Source organism: Myotis daubentonii, chromosome 3 (genome assembly GCF_963259705.1).
Source record: "Myotis daubentonii chromosome 3, mMyoDau2.1, whole genome shotgun sequence".
NCBI classification, from domain to species: Eukaryota; Metazoa; Chordata; class Mammalia; order Chiroptera; family Vespertilionidae; genus Myotis; species Myotis daubentonii.
In genome coordinates this window covers 183,052,564-183,069,437 of record NC_081842.1, presented here as the reverse complement: position 1 = coordinate 183,069,437, position 16,874 = coordinate 183,052,564, and the positions used below count along the sequence as shown (strand labels likewise).

Sequence of the window (16,874 nt, the reverse complement as noted above, 5' to 3'; positions counted from 1 at the left end):
AATCCCGCGAGCACGCCTCCAAAGGGCTACTCCGAGCCCAGAGGCAAGATGCGGAAAGGCTTTGTGAGTCACAGGGCCTTGCGCAGGCAAATCTTTGGTGTCCCCAGCTCCTTCCTGTTTAGCGGGGGACGGAGGTCCAGCTGCGCTCCTCTTGGCAGTGGAGAGGTCAGAATGGTACAGGAACAGACGGGACGATGCCCGGAAGGATGTAAATGGCAGCACGAACGCAATGTGAGGTGCACAGGGCAGCGCTGGGAAGCTGAGGCCCAGACAGCAGCCACACAGCCCGTTAGAGGCGGGAGCGGGACAGGACAGCGGCCAGGTCGCCCGGACCAGTCCATAGCGGCCTGGCTCCTCCAGACCTCCCTTCCAAGGGGCTTTATTCCTCCTTGAATTCCTCCACAGCGGTTCTCAACCTGTGGGTCGCGACCATCGGAAAACACATAGAGCATATCAGATATTTACATGACGATTCCTAACAGTAGCAAAATTACAGTTATGAAGTAGCAACGAAATAATTTTATGGTTGGGGGTCACCACAACATGAGGAACTGTATTAAAGGGTCGCGGCATTAGGAAGGTTGAGAACCGCTGCTCCAAAACATGAGGAGGAAATCAACTCTTCACCTTTTTAAAAAAAAAAAAATGATCCCTGACCAACCGGCAGCAGAACCCACGAATAACGAGGAAGCCCTGCTGCAGACCTGGGGGCGCAGCGACCAGGGTTCATGGGGTGCAGGCGGACTGCCTGTTACGTCCCGTCTGACGTGGGACTTAAGTTTAAAAAGCGGGACAGTTCTGAGCACACCAGGACGAGTGGTCACCCTCGTGGGAGTGGGCCCTGGATGACACCCAGGTGCTGGGCAAATGCAGCCGTGAGAAGAGAACGAAACTCCTGCTCACTCTCTGCCCCTGCCCCCTGAGGCCAGGTGGAGGGAAGTGCTGGCCCAGCTGCAGTCTTGGGGTCCTGGGGGGCCCATGTCTCACCCCAACCATGGCACAGACGTGCCCAAGGAAAGGGGGGAGGGGGCCTGAGTTCTCCAGCTCTTTCGTAGCCAAGGAAGCCTGAGGCTCAGAGAAGGGACACCCGTTGCCCAAGGTCACACACTGAGTGAGGCGGCCCCGGCTCAGAAGACAGGCCTGCTCTTCCATCTATAGGTCCTCCCCAGGTCCCGGCAGGGCACTGGTGCAGAACAGGCCTCCAGTGAACATTGGAGTGCGGACTCAAAGGCTCCAGTCCACACCAGATGCTTCCGTGGGACCCACAGAAACACCCATGTCTGGGCACACACAGCATGAGGTGAGGGGAACACAGGATGGGGTGGTTCGGAAGGGCACTGGGCATGAGAGACCCCATCCCTCCTCCTTCCCCTCCACCCTCCTTCCCTGGCCAGGTCTCCTGAGGTCTGGGATCTGGTGTGACCCCAAACTTTTAAAAAATATGTTTTAATTTATTTTTTAGAGAGAGAGGAAGGGAGAGGAAGAGAAAGATAGAAATATCAATGAGAGAGAATCATTGATCAGTTGCCTCCTGCAGGCCCCTACTGGGAACTGAGCCTGCAACCCAGGCATGTATCCTGACCGGGAATTGAACCGGCAACCTTTCAGTGCCTTTCCAACTGAGTCACCCCAGCCAGGGTGAACTCCAGACTCTTAACCAGACCATTCCAGGGCAGAATGGCAAGGACGGAGATGAGGGAAACACAGGGTCGCAGCCCGGAGGAGGCCCTGGCTCACCTGTGGGGGAGGTTCCTGGAAATGAGCCTGGAGGTAAAGCAGGGTCAGACAAGCAGAGCCAGGGCCTCAGGCAGAGGGGAACTGCCGGTGAAAGGGCGATGCTGAGCAAGGACAGAACAAAACCCTGCATGTTTAAGAGCACTCAGCTGCAGAGCGGGGCGTGGGCAGGGCTGCTGCAGCCGCCAGGGAGGCTGCAGTGAGCGGGGAAAGGGCTCGGACTGGCAGGTGGCAGGGGAGGAATCTAAGGATTTGGTGGCTATTGCAGGTGAGGGAGAGTGGGGCTGTGACAACTCCCAAGGCCCAGGTGAGGTCCATGCTGTGGACCTCAGAGGCAGGAGAGGTCCATCCTCAGCCCCAGTGCCTGTGTGCAGGTCATCATAGGGTCAGGGCAGTGCCACCCTGCTGACCAGGAGACCACGCTGTCTGTAGAGATGTCACCTTTACCTCGAGGCACGGCACATCCGTCTTCACCAGGGGTCCTCAAACTACGGCCCGCGGGCCACATGCAAATACAAATATTGTATTTGTTCCCGTTTTGTTTTTTTTTACTTCAAAATAAGATATGTGCAGTGTGCATAGGAATTTGTTCATAGTTTTTTTTTTAAACTATAGTCCGGCCCTCCAACGGTCTGAGGGACAGTGAACTGGCCCCCTGTTTAAAAAGTTTGAGGACCCCTGGTCTTCACCCTCCACTTCTCCACTTCCCCAGCAGGTGGGTTACAGGGACAGCCAGCGTTTGCAGAGCCTGAGAGTGCAGCCCCCAGGCCCTGAGAAGCCGTGGAGAGAGGAGGGGTCACACCGCATGTCAGCTGTCACAGGCTGGAAGGGGACCCTAAGCAGGCTTGGGGTGAAGGCAGTCTTTGTGAGCAGAGGCCCCAGAAACAGAGCTGGGACCAGAGGGGCACAGGAGGCAGATCCAGGATGGAAAGGAAGACAGATTTTCTACAGGAAGAGCTGTCCAGAGACAGAAGGGGCTATCTGGTCAATTAGTGAGTTCCCTGTCCCTGGAGGTATTCAAGCAGAAGTTGGAAACCCCTCTGCACCCCCCGCCCTGGGGCTGCTGGGGGAATTCCTGCACTGGGATGCGAGTGGGGAGGCTGCTCGGGCGAAATGAGGATGTGGCTCCAGCCCCAAGAGCCATGGCTCCCTCATTCATTCACTCAGCACACCTTCCCCAAGGCCTGTTCTTGCCAGGCTGGCGACCATGGGCAGAATCAGAGAAAAACCTCCTCTCTCAACTCCCCAACCCCATCCAGGGGGCAGGCTGGAGCAGGACAGGGGACAGAGGACGGAGGCACTGGCTGCCCACACTCCATGTCACAGATCTGTATCGTCCCCTGTCAGTGAGCGAGCACGGGGCCAAGGGCTGGGCAGGGGCAGGCACAGTGCAACCTCCTCCTGCACCCCACCCCTTCTGGAGGTCCCCGAGGCTCTGGGCTCATTTCCTAATGAGGTCTCTGGAAGGGCTCTTCCTAATTAAACTAGGACAGTAAGTTATGGCCGGGGCCGCAGGGAGGAAGGGGAGACAAAGGAGCCTTTTGGGGCCCCAGCCCCTCCCATTCTACCCAGCAGTGAAGAAGCATGGCAAGGGAGGGAATTCCTGCAGAACAGACAGGAAATGAGGGCTCACAGAAGGCGAAATAAGCTTCGCTAACCCTGACTTGAGCACTGACCATGGGCCAGGCACTGCTCCCCGTGCCTTTTGGAAATTAACTCACATAGTCCTCCAGTCACCTTGCGGGTTCGGTGTTGATGGCTCCAGCTTACAGACGAGGCAAGAGCTCAGAGAGGTGAAGCAACTTGCCCCGGGTCACACAGCTAGGAAATAGTGAAGTATGGACTGGACCCCAGGCAGTCCTGTCAGAGGCCTGGCTGTTATCTGTGTCACAGGGAGGCCTGTCTTGGATGAGGTGACCCATGCAGGAGCAGCCAGAGGCAGGGGGCCTGAAGGGGGTTGGCGGGGGGTGTCTTCACGTCTATGGCTCCCTCCTGGTTGCACAGTAAACAGAGGTTTGGAGTCAGACGTCGACAGGGGCCAGGGAATCTGAATTTCAAATGCTGCTCAAAGTGATTCAAACTCCTGATCCAATCCTAACCCCTTCCCCGTACAGGTGAGGAGACTGAAGCCGAACGAGGGGCAGAGACACGCTCAGGGACAAGGTGAGGCTACCTGGTTCCTGGTGGGGCTGAGAGCCAAGGGTGTGGGTGAGAATGGCAACAGGGTTCAGTGAACCCACACAGGGAAGGGGGAGAACTCCGCACAGAATGCAAGTGTGGGAGGGCCCAAAGCCAAGGAGAGGGAGGGCGAGAGGTCTGGGAGAGCAGTGGCACAGGGGCCGGGGGCTGTACCCACAGGCTGGCAGACTTCTGGGCCCACTGGTGAAGGAAGAACTAACTGGCCCCATGGGACCCAACACGGTTTATATGGGCCAGAAATTACTCACTACCCACATCTGGGGTTCAGGGTCAAGGGACTTGCCCCCGGCCCCTAGCTAGGATGCAGATGACTTAGTGGACTCCATTCCCCTGGCAGTGGGAACCCAGGTCCGGCTGGCACTGGGAGGCCAGACTGGTCCCTGCCCCCTCTGCTCCCTTGAGAAACAGCCAGTTGTGGCCTGCGGGTGACGGGTGGACAGGGGAGGGAGACTAAAGAGTCACAAACACAGCTGATAAAAAGTTTGCTCTGCTGGCCTGGTCAAACTCAGCAAAAAAATCAACAGGCGGAACTCCAGAGTGAATGTAGTAATAAAGAGTTGGTTCTGACTCTGTGTGTGTGTTTAGCCATGTCCCCGTGTGAGGGGCTGTACTTCACAGTCCCTGCTCCCTGCTCCCTGCTCCGGGGTCTCCTGGCCTCAGGGAACAGGGGCAGCTCCTCAGACCCCACCCCCACCTGGGGCCTGGCTGTGGGGGACTCCTATGAATACCCTGGCTCTCAGGGAAAAATAAAAGAATCCCAGAGAATTGGGCCAAAGGAGGCCTGGAGGTGCCTGGCTCCCCATGCGTAGAGACCCCAAGACGGGTAGAGATGAAGCAGAGGTGGGCCAGGGGTCTGGCCACGGCGATAGTATCAGCCTCAGCCCGCTAGGTGGGGGCTGGACAGTGGGCTCAGGCTGAGCTCGGTGGGGAGCGGCTGCATGGCGGGGGGCAGGCTGGGAACAGAGATTGCTGGCGCCTCTCCAGCTACAAATAATTCCCCACCACAAACAGCCAGTGGGGGGCTTTGGCTTTGGCTTGGCTGGGCCGCCTCGGCCTGTGTGGGAGGAGGAAGGACGTCCTTGGCCCTGCCGCCTGTGTATCCATAAGTCACCTCCCTCCTGGTGCACCCTCCTCGACGCACACCCAGTGCACATGCGCATGAGCTGGGGCACATGGCTGAGAGGGCTCTGAGGGGAGGTGGGCAGCAGATGGCAGCTCGGGGTCCAGGAAGTGGAGAGGGAGAGGGGAGCGCTGGCCTGAATGTCCTTGGATTCCGGCCACCAGGAAAGCCCGGCCTTGGTCTCCAGCTATTCACGCGAGCAGCTTAACCTGGGCCTGATGGGGCCTTCCTGCCTCTTATCAGCTGCCAACTCTCTGATGTTAATGTGGACCCATTGGTGAACCAGGGCCCCTCCTGGATGACGCACCATGCCAGGCCTGGCAGGTTAGCCAGTTCTCCTTGGCTCCCTCTGCTTAACTAGCTGCCCCAGGCCACCCGGGAAGCAGCCGCCCTGGGGCGCCCAGTGCAGATCGGATGGTTCCTAGAGTCCCTCCCAACCGGAGAAGCGGCTGAGCTCCAGGCAGCCCAGTCCTCCCCGCTGGCCAGTTGACCTACATCTTTCCTGCTACTTCAGCAGCTGCCCTCTGTTGTGTCCTTGGTGGAAGAGGAGGAGGGAAGCTGCTGCCGTCCCTTCTAGTCAGCTGTTCCCTGTGCGGGGGTCACAGGCTTGGGAGGGGGAACGGGGATGTCATTTTCAGGACCAGGATCTGGGCAGAATGCTTTGCGCCAGCCTGCGCACCTTCACAGCTGGGCTCATCATGCCACTCCACAGACCGAGGATCTAAGGCTCAGAATCGACGACCTACACCAGGGTCCCGGCGACACCAGGGTCCCGGCGAGCCCGTCCCGGGGCTGAAGGACCCAACTCCATTTTTCTCCATCACTCCACTGCATCCAACCCAATCACGGCACAGGAAGAAGGCTGGAGGGACGTGGCCCAATGAAACTGGGCCTAAGGGCTGAGTTCCGGAAGTGGACCCTAGGAAGTCCAGCTACCCTTCATATCTGCCTGCCCAGAATCCACCCACCAAGCCAGCCCAAGTTCCTGCCAATCCTCACCAGGCTGTACGGAGCGTGAGGGCCACGGGTCTCCCACCCCCAGGCCTGGACTGGCCCTGAGCCCAGCTCCTGGGGGAGAAGTCTGCTCAGAGTGCTGGTGGCAATGTAGGTAGAGCAAGGACCAGTGGGTGAAGGGGAAATGAAGTTCAGAGAGGGAGAACCGCTGGCCCAGGGTCAAGCGGGGGTAGAGACAGAACACGCAAAATGCTGTGAGGGCGTGGGTTCTACGAATATCTTAAGAACGAAGACCAAGTTTGTTCCCTTTTATTTTCTTCAGTGGGGGTAGGAAGTCCTTGGGGCCAGAACACAATTGTCCTTTCTCTTTGCTTTGCTGTGTGCAGATGAGATCTGGTTACTTTGTCCAGTGAACCCGGGACAAGGTGGCCCTGTGCTCAAGGAAGAAGGAAGTCCTGTGGGCCGGCCACCGGCTGGGGCATTAGGTGGTGGTGTGAGACGGGAAAACAGCCTCCTTGAAAGAGAGCGATGTGGCTTTCTCATAAAAATGCACACATTCAGCAATCCCTTTGGTAAGAATTTATCTTAAGGAAAGAATCAGATAAACGCACCAAGATGTAGTTCAAGGATGTTGGTCCCAGGACTGCGTGGAATAGGAGAAACAGAACCAGCGAAACACACGTCTATCAGTAGGAGACGGTAGCATTAAAGGGAATGATTCATGCCACAGAACACGACCCAGTCCTTTAAAACAGTGGTACAAATCTTCTGTTACTGACGCGCGGAAAGACACGTATGACATGGGGAGAGAAGAATTGGCACAGCACATCCTTATTTTTGCTTAAAAAATAAATGTGTTCATACAACCAGCTCACATGCAGAGGAAAGACTCTGGAAGATGTGCTGCTTCCGTGCGGTGTAACCAGGAGTGACTGTTAGCATCCTTTTTGCTTTTCTGTATTGTGTGTGTGTGTGTGTGTGTGTGTGTGTGTGTGTTTAATGACAAGCATGAAATTACCCTTATAATCATCAAGTTACTTCCACTGGAAAAATAAATAAATAAGATAAACGGAAGTGAGCCTCCGCTCCAGCACTACCAATAATTAGCCGTGCGGCCCTTGGCGAGCCCCGGGCCCTCCCTGGGCCTCAGTGTCCTCATCAGGAAAATGGGGTAATAATGAGCTCCTGCACCACCTGCCTCCCAGGATGGCTCTGGGCACAAGCTGGAAAAGGCCACCCTGTGGCCTACCAGGTGAGAGGGCTAGACCTGAAATAGTCTCCAGCGTGACTGGCCGACAGTCCCCTGTGGCAACTCGAGTAGCCACATGACCACTCCCGTGGACTCCCAGAGAGGCTGTGGGCTGTCTGTCCTGCCGTGTTCCAAGGGGCAGGTGTGTGGGGCCGTGAGGGGTCCTGGGAACTGTGTGGCCTGGAAGCCCCATGGCTCTGGCTTGCAGGTTGACCCTCTCAGTCACCAGAGGGCATTCGGAGGGACCTGATAGTATGCTGGGTTCTGCACCCCCAAAGTGGCCAGTTTGCAGGCATCGGGGTGAGGCCCTGCTAGGGACGCAGAGGTCAGACTGGATGGGGAGCTCACGGTCACCCCTTCTGAGCCGCTCTGGCTGCGAGGCTATGCCTGGGGTCCGTGACATACAGCGGCTTGGGAGAGGCAGGGTGAGCGAGGCTGGTGATTAAAGATGCTTGAGGGCAAGCAGGGGCCAGAGCTGCTCAGAGGGAGCCATGGTGGGGGCTGGCTAAGGGGGACACCTGGAGTGCCTGGAAAGAAAGGGCCACAGCTCGTCCCATGCGCCACTCGCACTGCTGTGACCGGGATGTGGAATGTGTGTGTCTTCCTTTCACCTGCGCCAGACTTTGCCTGCAGACAGGCTTGGCCCAGTCCCGCCACTGAGCAGCCAAACTGCCTGGGACAAGTGAGCTTTGGAGCTTCCGGGCCCTGTGAAGGGGGTCTGGTGTGAGAAAGCCCCTAGCAGCAAACATTCACCCTTATTACAACTAACAGTATGACTTTAGATGAGTTTCCAGCAATCCAGGGCAGGCACCTGCAGTCCCCCAAAGCCCTTTCTGTGGCACAGTGGCCTGGGAACTCCTTGCTCCCTGATCCAGAGGGAAGAGGGAGGCCAGGGGTGCGGTGGGTGCTGCAGGGGGTAGGAGGTGGGAGCACACCATTCTGACTGGAGTCCTGCCCAGGACACCCTAGTTCTGAGACTGAGTCCAGCCACCTTCTGAAGCCTGGCGCTAGAGAAGCTCCCAATTCGCCTGCTGGGCAGAGCCCTGGGGGTGCTGGGCTTTCCCCCTCTGAGCACAGCCAGGAAGAAAGGAGCGCAGGCCAGACAGGACAGAAACCAGCCCTGGGACAAGCACGGGCTGAGGGAAGCCATCCTCTGCCCCTGCTGAAACCAACCAGGCCTGTTTGACCCATTTCTTCCCTCAGCCCCTCCCGGACACCTTTCTCCCTTCCGGGTCCAAGACTGAATGGCCTTGGGGCCACCTCCACTGCGGCTGGAAACCCGCTGGCTGAGGCAAGCCCCAGCGGCAGAGCCTTCAGACGCCTGGGAAGCAGGTACCTAGAGACTTCAGGGAAAACCCCCCCTCCAAGAACAATCATACTCATTGCCATTCAATGAGCATCTACCTAGTGCTGACCAGACACATTATCTCACTGAATCCTCACACCGTCTCTGGGAGGGAGAGACTGTTACCACACGCAAGCTCACCCAGCAGCATAGAAAGCCAGGCGTGTCTGATTCAGGGCCCCACTGAGCTGTCGTTTAAACACAGGCCCCGAAGTCCCTCTCTCTGACTCCTGTATCTCAGCCTTGAGGAGAGAGGGCAGCAGGGAGGGCTTCCCAGAGGAGGTGACACCCAAGATGAATCTTCTAAGGTGACAACCAGAAGGTAGCTAGGTGAGGGAGCAGAAAGAGGGTTCGAGGCAGACAGAATGGCACGTGCAAAGACCTGGAGGTGAGAAGCAGTAGGAAAGCAAGAGTGAGAAAAAAGTCACAGTACAGTGTCACAGGCTCATAGGACAAGACAGGAACAGGCTAGGGACGTGGACAACAGGCCTCAGAAGGACCCTGAATGGAGGAGTTGCCTGGTCAGATGAGGAAACGGAGGTTCAGAGAGGAGCAGCGCTATCTGTCAGATGACTCCATCCAAAAAGGAGATGAAGCTGGGCCTGGTGTCAGGGGTGTGAGAATGGGGCCACGGCCAGGCGGCACCCTGAAGGGCAGATGGAGGCCGCAGCCCCAGCTGGGAGCTGTGGCGGAGTTTTAATTATTTACGAGGCTGCTTCCCAGCAGGCCTCAGCGCTCCTGCAGCCGGGCCTTGCCCAGCTAATGAACTCTCAGCCATGGGAGAACTCGCTGTGGCTGCTCTTTATTAGACCTGGGATGGAGGGGTGATGGGGGCTGGGAGAACAAGGCAGCCCGAAGGAGACAGAGCAGGGGAGAGGGATCTGAGCACAAAACCGGCCCAGCATACGCCCAGCCCCTCAGCCCATCCACACAGAGAAACACACGTTCTTCCCGGAGTTGGAGGGGGAGAGGGGGTGGGTGCCATCTCACGATGGGGAAGCAGGCCTGGAAGGACTTGCCCGAGGCCACCGGAGAGTGCTCGCGACAGCACAGGTTCCATAGCTGGGTGCCTGCATTCACACCACGGCAATTTCGCTGAAAAACCATACACGCTGGGACTGGTTACTTAACTCCAACGTGGCTTTGTAAAATGGGAACAACGCAGGTCCTTCATAGAGTTGCCCATTTTATAGAACCCAGAGCATGAGGCGATGCACGTAGAATCTCAGCACAACGCCCGGCCCACAGCAAGTGCTCAGTAAGCGTCCGCTGTTGTTGTTACTCTGGGAGCAAAGGGCTGGCCAGAGCCCAGAGCCCCCATGTGTGCCCCCAGACTACAGAGCAACAGGAAACTGAGGCCAAGGGGCCAGCTGGCCTACGTGACCCACGTCCACAGCCAGGGACCCACCCAACTTCCCCTGGCTGGGCCACCCCTGGGCTTCCTGGGGCCTGGCCTTCCAGCTTCCAGCCCCTTCCTACACTTTGAAGGCCTTTGAGCTGGGAACTGACGCTCTGGGAGCCTTTCCTCTCCCCAGCCCGCCAGCTCTGCCCCGTATCTCCAGAGCGCCGAGTCCCACCTGCGGTGGCGGAGGACGAGGATATAGAAGGCCTTGGTTTGAGTGCTGCCTCGAACCCTGACGAGACTTTGGGAGAATAATTTCACCTCTCTGACCCCAGTTTCCGCCTCTATAATATGGGGACTGTACTACCTATTGTTAAATGGTAAGCTCTAGGGCAGCGGTTCTCAACCTGTGGGTCGCGACCCCTTTGGGGGTCGAACGACCCTTTCACAGGGGTCGCCTAAATACATCCTGCATATCAGATATTTACATTACGATTCATAACAGTAGCAACATTACAGTTATGAAGTAGCAACGAAAATAATTTTATGGTTGGGGGTCACCACAACATGAGGAACCGTATTAAAGGGCCGCGGCATTAGGAAGGTTGAGAACGACTGCTCTAGGGGAATGGTATTAGTTACCATCTTTCAAGGCCTGGTCTGTCTGTCTCCTCCTCCAGGAAGCCTTCCGGTGCTTCCCCAGCCTCCATCAGTGTTTGGTATTTACAGGCTGCATTTTGGCCCTCTGGGGGCTTGAACTCATTCTGCTTCACACAGACTTAATTTACAAATTGCAACACCCATTTTGCAGGTCAAAGGGTACAAAGGTGGGGCAGCTGCCATGGAGTGGAAGGGTGGATGTGCCAAAGAAAGGGGTCATTTATAAGGCAGGGAGGCTGCTCAGGGAGAAGCCAACAGCCTCGAGGGGAGGATAGTTCAAAGAAATGCAGTTTGGGCAGGTGGCCCAGAATGAGGGGGAAATCCCCAGATGAGGAAGGAAGAAGTGAGGAAAGATCATTTGTGAACAATTGGACCCACCCCCTTTCTTCAAGGTTGCTTTTTGTGGCTCCTAGGGGCCCCTTTCTAAAGGCCTTGGAGGTGTGAACAGCCATTCATTCCCTTCTCTTTGCCAGCCCTGCGTGAACATTTTTCACACGGATAACCTATGACGGAGGAACAGCTACCCCCATTCAGCAGATAAGGGGGACACAAACTCAGAGAAGACAAGAGTGTGGAACTGATACTTGGTACTAACAGCCAAGCCCCAACCCTTCTTCCACCGCAAGATATCAATGTCATTTGTTTTTCTTCACTCTCTGACTATGACCCCACCCCATCTATCTCAGGATGAAACCAGGAACCCAGATTGGTCATCAGATCTCCCCTGGTCCCATCTGGGGCCACCCAGCCACCCACTACTTCACACTCATCTTGCCCAGAGCCTCGCATAAAGATGAAAAGCAACAGGCTCAACACTCAGAGTATGACTTTCAAAAACCTGGGTCACCTTCCTAGATCCTTCCACACCCCACTCCCCACCCCCAGCATATAGTGCCCCAGAGCTGGGAGGCAGGTGGACATCTTGACCAAGTTATGTCATTGTCTGCTGTGTGATCTTGGGCAAGTCACTCAACTTCTCTGAGCCAGACCCTTACCTACAAACAGGATAAGAAAAAGATCTGCTCTTCACAGCCACTCTCGGAAGATTGCTATTATAAAGAATCAGGGAGATAAGGTATAACTAAACCAGAAATACAGGGGTTTTTTGTTTATTTGTTTGTTTTTTGTTTTTTTTTAAATATATTTTATTGGTTTTTTACAGAGAGGAAGGGAGAGGGATAGAGAGTTAGAAACATTGATGAGAGAGAAACATCGATCAGCTGTCTCCTGCACACCTCCTACTGGGGATGTGCCCACAACCAAGGTACATGCCCTTCACCGGAATCGAACCTGGGACCTTTTGTCTGCAGGCTGATGCTCTATCCACTGAGCCAAACCAGTTAGGGCTGTTTGTTTGTTTTAATTGATTTTAGAGAGAGAGGAAGGGAGAGGGAGAGAGAGAAACTTTGATGTGAGAAACATCCGTTGGTTGCCTCCTGTTGTATACTCACGGGACAGACCTGCAATCTGGGCACGTGGCCTGACTGGGAATCAAACTGGCCACCTTTCGGTTCATGGGACAATGCTCAACCAACACTGGGCCAGGGCTATTCAGGTTGGGTTTTTTTTAATCCTCAATGGAGGATATGCTTTTATTGATTTATTTTAGAGAGAAAGAGGAAGGGAGAGCGAGAAACATCGATTGGTTGCCTCCCATACTCACCTCAACCCAAGTGTTGAACCCAAAACCTTTGTATGTGCCCTGATGGGGAATTGAAACCAAAGCTTTGTGGTGTACAGGAGCATGCTCCAACCAACCGAGCCACCTGGCCACGGTCAGAAATGTAGTTTTCATTTCTTTGCCTCATCCTCAGCACTCCTGCTGTAAAGGGACCACAGAGAACAACTCCCCACAATGAAACTCATAATATTTTACCCCTGCTCAGCCATATTCATAACTTCAGTAGCACTGGGTAATGGTCGAGTCACGATTAGTCTAAGAACCCTGGAGTCAGATGCTTAAATTCAAGCTCCTACTTAGGAACTCAATAGCGGTGGGGCAAGTAACTTCATCTCTCAGTACCTCTGTTAGTATAGTCTTTAAAATAGGACTATTCTGAAGATTAAAGGAGTTTATATAAGCACAGCCATAGTAGTTGGCACACAGCTAATGGTCAGCGAGTTAGTCTCATTATTTCCAATTACATTACTAGACCTGGTCCTCAAAACCAGAGCAGGAGCCCAGCTGGCGTGGCTCAGTCGACCTCTGAACCAGGAGGTCGCTGTTTGATTCCCGGTCAGGGCATATGCCCAGGTTGTGGGCTCGGTCCCCTGTGGGGGTCGTGCAGGGGATCAATGACTCTCTCATCATTGATGTTTCCATCTCTTTCTCCCTCTCCCTTCCTCTCTGAAACCAATTTAAAAAAATATATATTAAAAAACAAAACAAAAGACAGAGCAGGAATCATTAGTCCAAGTGTTCAGGTGAGGAAACTGAGGCAGGAGGAAAAGATGTGCCCTAGTCACAGAGCCAACTCTGGGTTGGGTCTGAGAAAATGAACCCAGTGGCTGACTGGCAAACCCAGTTTAAAAACAAACAAACAAACAAAAACCCTGCCCTGGCCGGTGTGCTCAGTAGGTTGTAGCGTCATTCCATACACCAGAAGGCCATGGGTTCGATTCCCCGTCAGCGCAAATACCTAGATTGCAGGTTCTATCTCCAGTTGGGGCGAGTTAGGGAGGCAATCAATTGATATTCCTCTCTCACATTGATGTTTCTCTCTCCTCACCCCCCAGCCCCTCTCTCTAAAAATCAATGAACATGTTCTCCGGTGAAGATTTAAAAAACAAAATAAAACCTTGGGGACTCAACAGATGGTGCCTGTCCAGGTGTTCCCTCCACCTCCCACCCCACCCTACCCCACCCCTGCCACCGTGTGGAGCTAAGGGTCTGTCCACCCATTGCTCTCCTCCCGCAGATCCTGTTCCCCTGGCCAGTGGGGTGGGCTTGCTCTCCAAGTGCCTGAGTGCCTGCCCACAGTAGGCGCCCAGGAACAGAGAATGAATGGCCACCTGATTCTGTTTCTAAAAATCCTGTTTTTCTGTTCCTGGAACTACACTCCATCGTGGCAACTGCCTGCTAACTTGCTTCTGGTCCCATAGACATCTGGAACCGCGTGCACCCCAAGAAGGAACTTCCAAAGCAGTTGCCCCCGATGTACAAACACCAAACTCAGAAAAGATCACCTGCAACCAACACAGCTGGGGTGCACATGCAGCCCAGGAAACAGACTCTTCCTCCTGGCTCCCTCCTTCCTGGTCTGCCCCACTGGTAGGGGCAGAAATAGAATATTGGGGACTAGCTACAATTATAAGAAATATTAATCATGTTCTGTTAACCGTGATGGTTCTGTTCTAATCGGAAGAAGCACATTCTAACATGGCTGAGAGTTGTATACCCTGGGACATGGGAGCCAACATTGGAATGCAGTCCATCCTCCTTTCCCGAGAACTGCCTACTATTATGGAAAGATTTACAACCTCCTGGCTGAAGCAATCTAGTCCTGGAGGCCCCTGCCCTTTGCAGCCCCTAGGCCCTATTGCCTGTCCCCGAGGTGCCTGGAGACACCCCCCACCCCCCACCCCAGCCCTCATTGCCTGTAACCTGTAACCATTATACCTTGTTTCCTTTCCCATGCCTGGAATTCTTTCTCTCCCACGTAATCTTTGCCTCCTACCCAATATAAGCAGTTGGCTCTGGGAAGGGGAGAGCAGATTTTTGTGGATGGCCTGCTGCTCACCCATGCTGCCCGCATTATTGGAAGAAAGGCGCATATATGATTCAACCCTGTCTCTGCTTAACTGGCTCAAGTAGTGACAGGCAGCCAAGACCCATTGGTTGTGTGGTTAGACCATGACTCATGCCCCAGTCGGTCTGACTGGAGATCCAGGTTGGCTAAGGAGGGTGCCACAAAAGGGCTTCCCGTGACTAGGCAGAAAACCCGCGGGCTTTAGCTCGGTCCGCCTGCAACTACTACCCGCGGGATGAGCGTAGGGGTGTGGCCAAGGCGGGGCCAGGCCCTGCGCCCACTGCGCCCCAAAACCACGCACCCTTCCTCACCACGATTGGCCGCTCAGGCCACGGGGGCCTATGGGGTGGTCCTCGCCCAGCCAATCAGGGGCCCCGGGGAGCCCATTCATTCAAAAAAAAAAAAAAAAGGAAAGAAAGAAACGAGCAAGTAAAGGAGCACAGCTAGGCCTGGAGCCGTGCGGAACTTTGAAAAAGCCGCGCGTTCCGTGGAGCCGAGGCTGGAGCCCTGGAGGCCGGTTCGTAGGAAGCCGGACCCGCGCAGGGACAGTGGCGTCCTCGCCCACAGTTCCGGCTCAGCCACCGGGTGTGGTGTGCCCTCCTCCAGGGCCCCTGCGCCCCGGGCTCCGCCCCGACCCCCTGAGGGCCCGCCCGCAGCCCAGCTCCCAGCGGGACGGCTCAGCACACCGCCCCGAGGGAGGCGGTGCCCGGCGGCTGCCCGGCTGCCGGAGTGAGGTCCACGCAGGTGGCTGGGCGGCAGCTGAGCCACGTGCGCGCTAAGTATGGCGTCCCCCACCGGCCCTCCCTCCCCCACCGGCCACTCACGGCAGTCGTCCTCGTCGCTGTTGTCCGAACAGTCATCGTCCTCGTCGCATCTCCACACAGAGGGGATGCAGCGCCCGTTCTGGCACCGGAACTGGTCCTCCTCGCATTCCTTGGCCAGCCCTGCGCGGGGAGACGGGGCGTGAGATGGACCGCGGACCCTGCAGTCCAGGCAGCGGGCAGGGTCTGCGGCGGTGAAGGAAAGGGGGGCGATGCAACAGCCCCGGGGACCTCGGGGACCCTCGATCCGCAAGGAGGGGAGGAGGGGTCCCGGGTTGGCAGGCAGTGCCGTGGCAGGACGAGGCCGGGCACACACAGTCGGTGTCAAACAACTTAGGCGTACCCTCCATTCAGTCACACTCGCCCGCACACTCGGCCCATAGTCAAGGATCCACGCAGACACATCCCACGGGGAGCCCCCAAACACGCCGAGACCCATGCCCCGGGCGCTGCGGGCACCTGCCCCTCTTGCTCGCAGCCCCTCTTGCTCGGCAGCGTTCAGGGGTCCCCGGAAACGCATTGTCAGGCGGGGAAGTCGCCCCGCTCCGCTCACCGCCGCCACAGAGCGCGAGTCAACGACAAGAATCGTATAGCTCACCCCAAACCATCAATGACTACCCCCCCCCCCAAAGTTCCCGGCCCGCCGGGCCCTCACTGCGCCCATCCCCCAAGAGCAGGTGCCGAGGGCAGTGCCCACAACGCAGGGAGCCGCGGGGCCGGGGGACAAATGAAAAGATAAATGCGTCCAGCGAAGCCGATCCTACCCGGGCGCCTCTGCCAGGCCCGGGCTGGGTGGCCCTGGTGCACCCCGCTCCCTGGCCGCCGGGCCGCGCTTTGTTGGCGGCCACGGCGGCGCAGAGCCTGGGCCGGGACCGGCCGCACGCACCTTGGCTCCCGTGCAGTGGATCCGCCGCCGCCGCAAGATGCTGGAGTCGCAGCAGCAGCAGCAGCAGCAGCAGCGCCAGCGGCCGGAGCGCGCCCCATTCGGGGCGGCCCATGGCGGGCCCTGGGCTCCGGCCGCCGCGCCCCGCACACCCGGTGTCGCTGCCGCCGCCGCCGCGCTTCAGCCCTCCGAGTTCTTGCCGCGGCGCCGGGGCTGCCGCTGCCCCCGCCGCCGCCGCCGCCGCCGCCCGCCCCGGCTCCTCGGCTGCATTTCAAGCAGGTTCCGTGACGCTCGGCGGCGGGGCGGGCTCAGGCTGGGCGCGCGGCCCCGGCCCTGGGCTGCCGCTGCCTCCGGCGCGCGCGCCCCCTCCCGCTGCCGCCTCCGCCCCGCGTCCCTCTCGCTGCTGCCACCTCTCCCTTCTCCCTCACGTCCTTGGTCCACTCCTCCCCAGGCAGGCTCTCGGTGACCCTGCTTAGGCGGCGTGCTGGGCGCTGCAGAAGCTGGGGTGAGCCAGATGAGGCCACTGTTCCCAGAGGTAGCAGATAGTCCAGAGGAAGCGGCGCAGGCTGCCTGGAGGAGGTGGCAGGCCGGTAGGAGGCTGAGGAAGCCTAGGAGCGAATCTGCGTGGGAGGGGAGATGTTGTTCCTGCGGGCACAGGTCTGTGCAGGGGCACGTGGAGCTGAGGTGGCGGTGGGTAGGAGTTTGGGTACCAGGATGTGCATGATCAGGAAGAAGGTAAGGGAGTGGGGCTGGATCTCTGCGTGCCCCATCAGCTCCAACCCGGACATTACACATCCGTGAAGCTGGTTAATGTGCCC

The 16,874-nt window shown here is 57.0% G+C and overlaps 1 protein-coding gene across 12 annotated transcripts in view; it reads right to left on the bottom strand.

Moving 5' to 3' along the window:
* LRP8 (LDL receptor related protein 8) overlaps positions 1 to 16,435 on the bottom strand; it is a 75,567-nt gene extending 59,132 nt beyond the window's left edge. For 2 of the 12 annotated variants that reach the window (XM_059689525.1, XM_059689527.1), the window contains exons 1-2: positions 16,060 to 16,426; positions 15,177 to 15,296 (exon numbers count right to left, since the gene is read on the bottom strand). In XM_059689525.1, the coding sequence (XP_059545508.1) occupies positions 15,177 to 15,296; positions 16,060 to 16,171 (232 nt within the window). In that variant the 5' untranslated portion in view covers positions 16,172 to 16,426. Of the gene's footprint in view, positions 1 to 15,176; positions 15,297 to 16,059 lie in introns of all 12 variants that reach the window. The other 10 variants (XM_059689526.1, XM_059689529.1, XM_059689522.1 and 7 more) reach the window with 10 other exon arrangements.
* Positions 16,436 to 16,874: the final 439 nt, after the last annotated feature.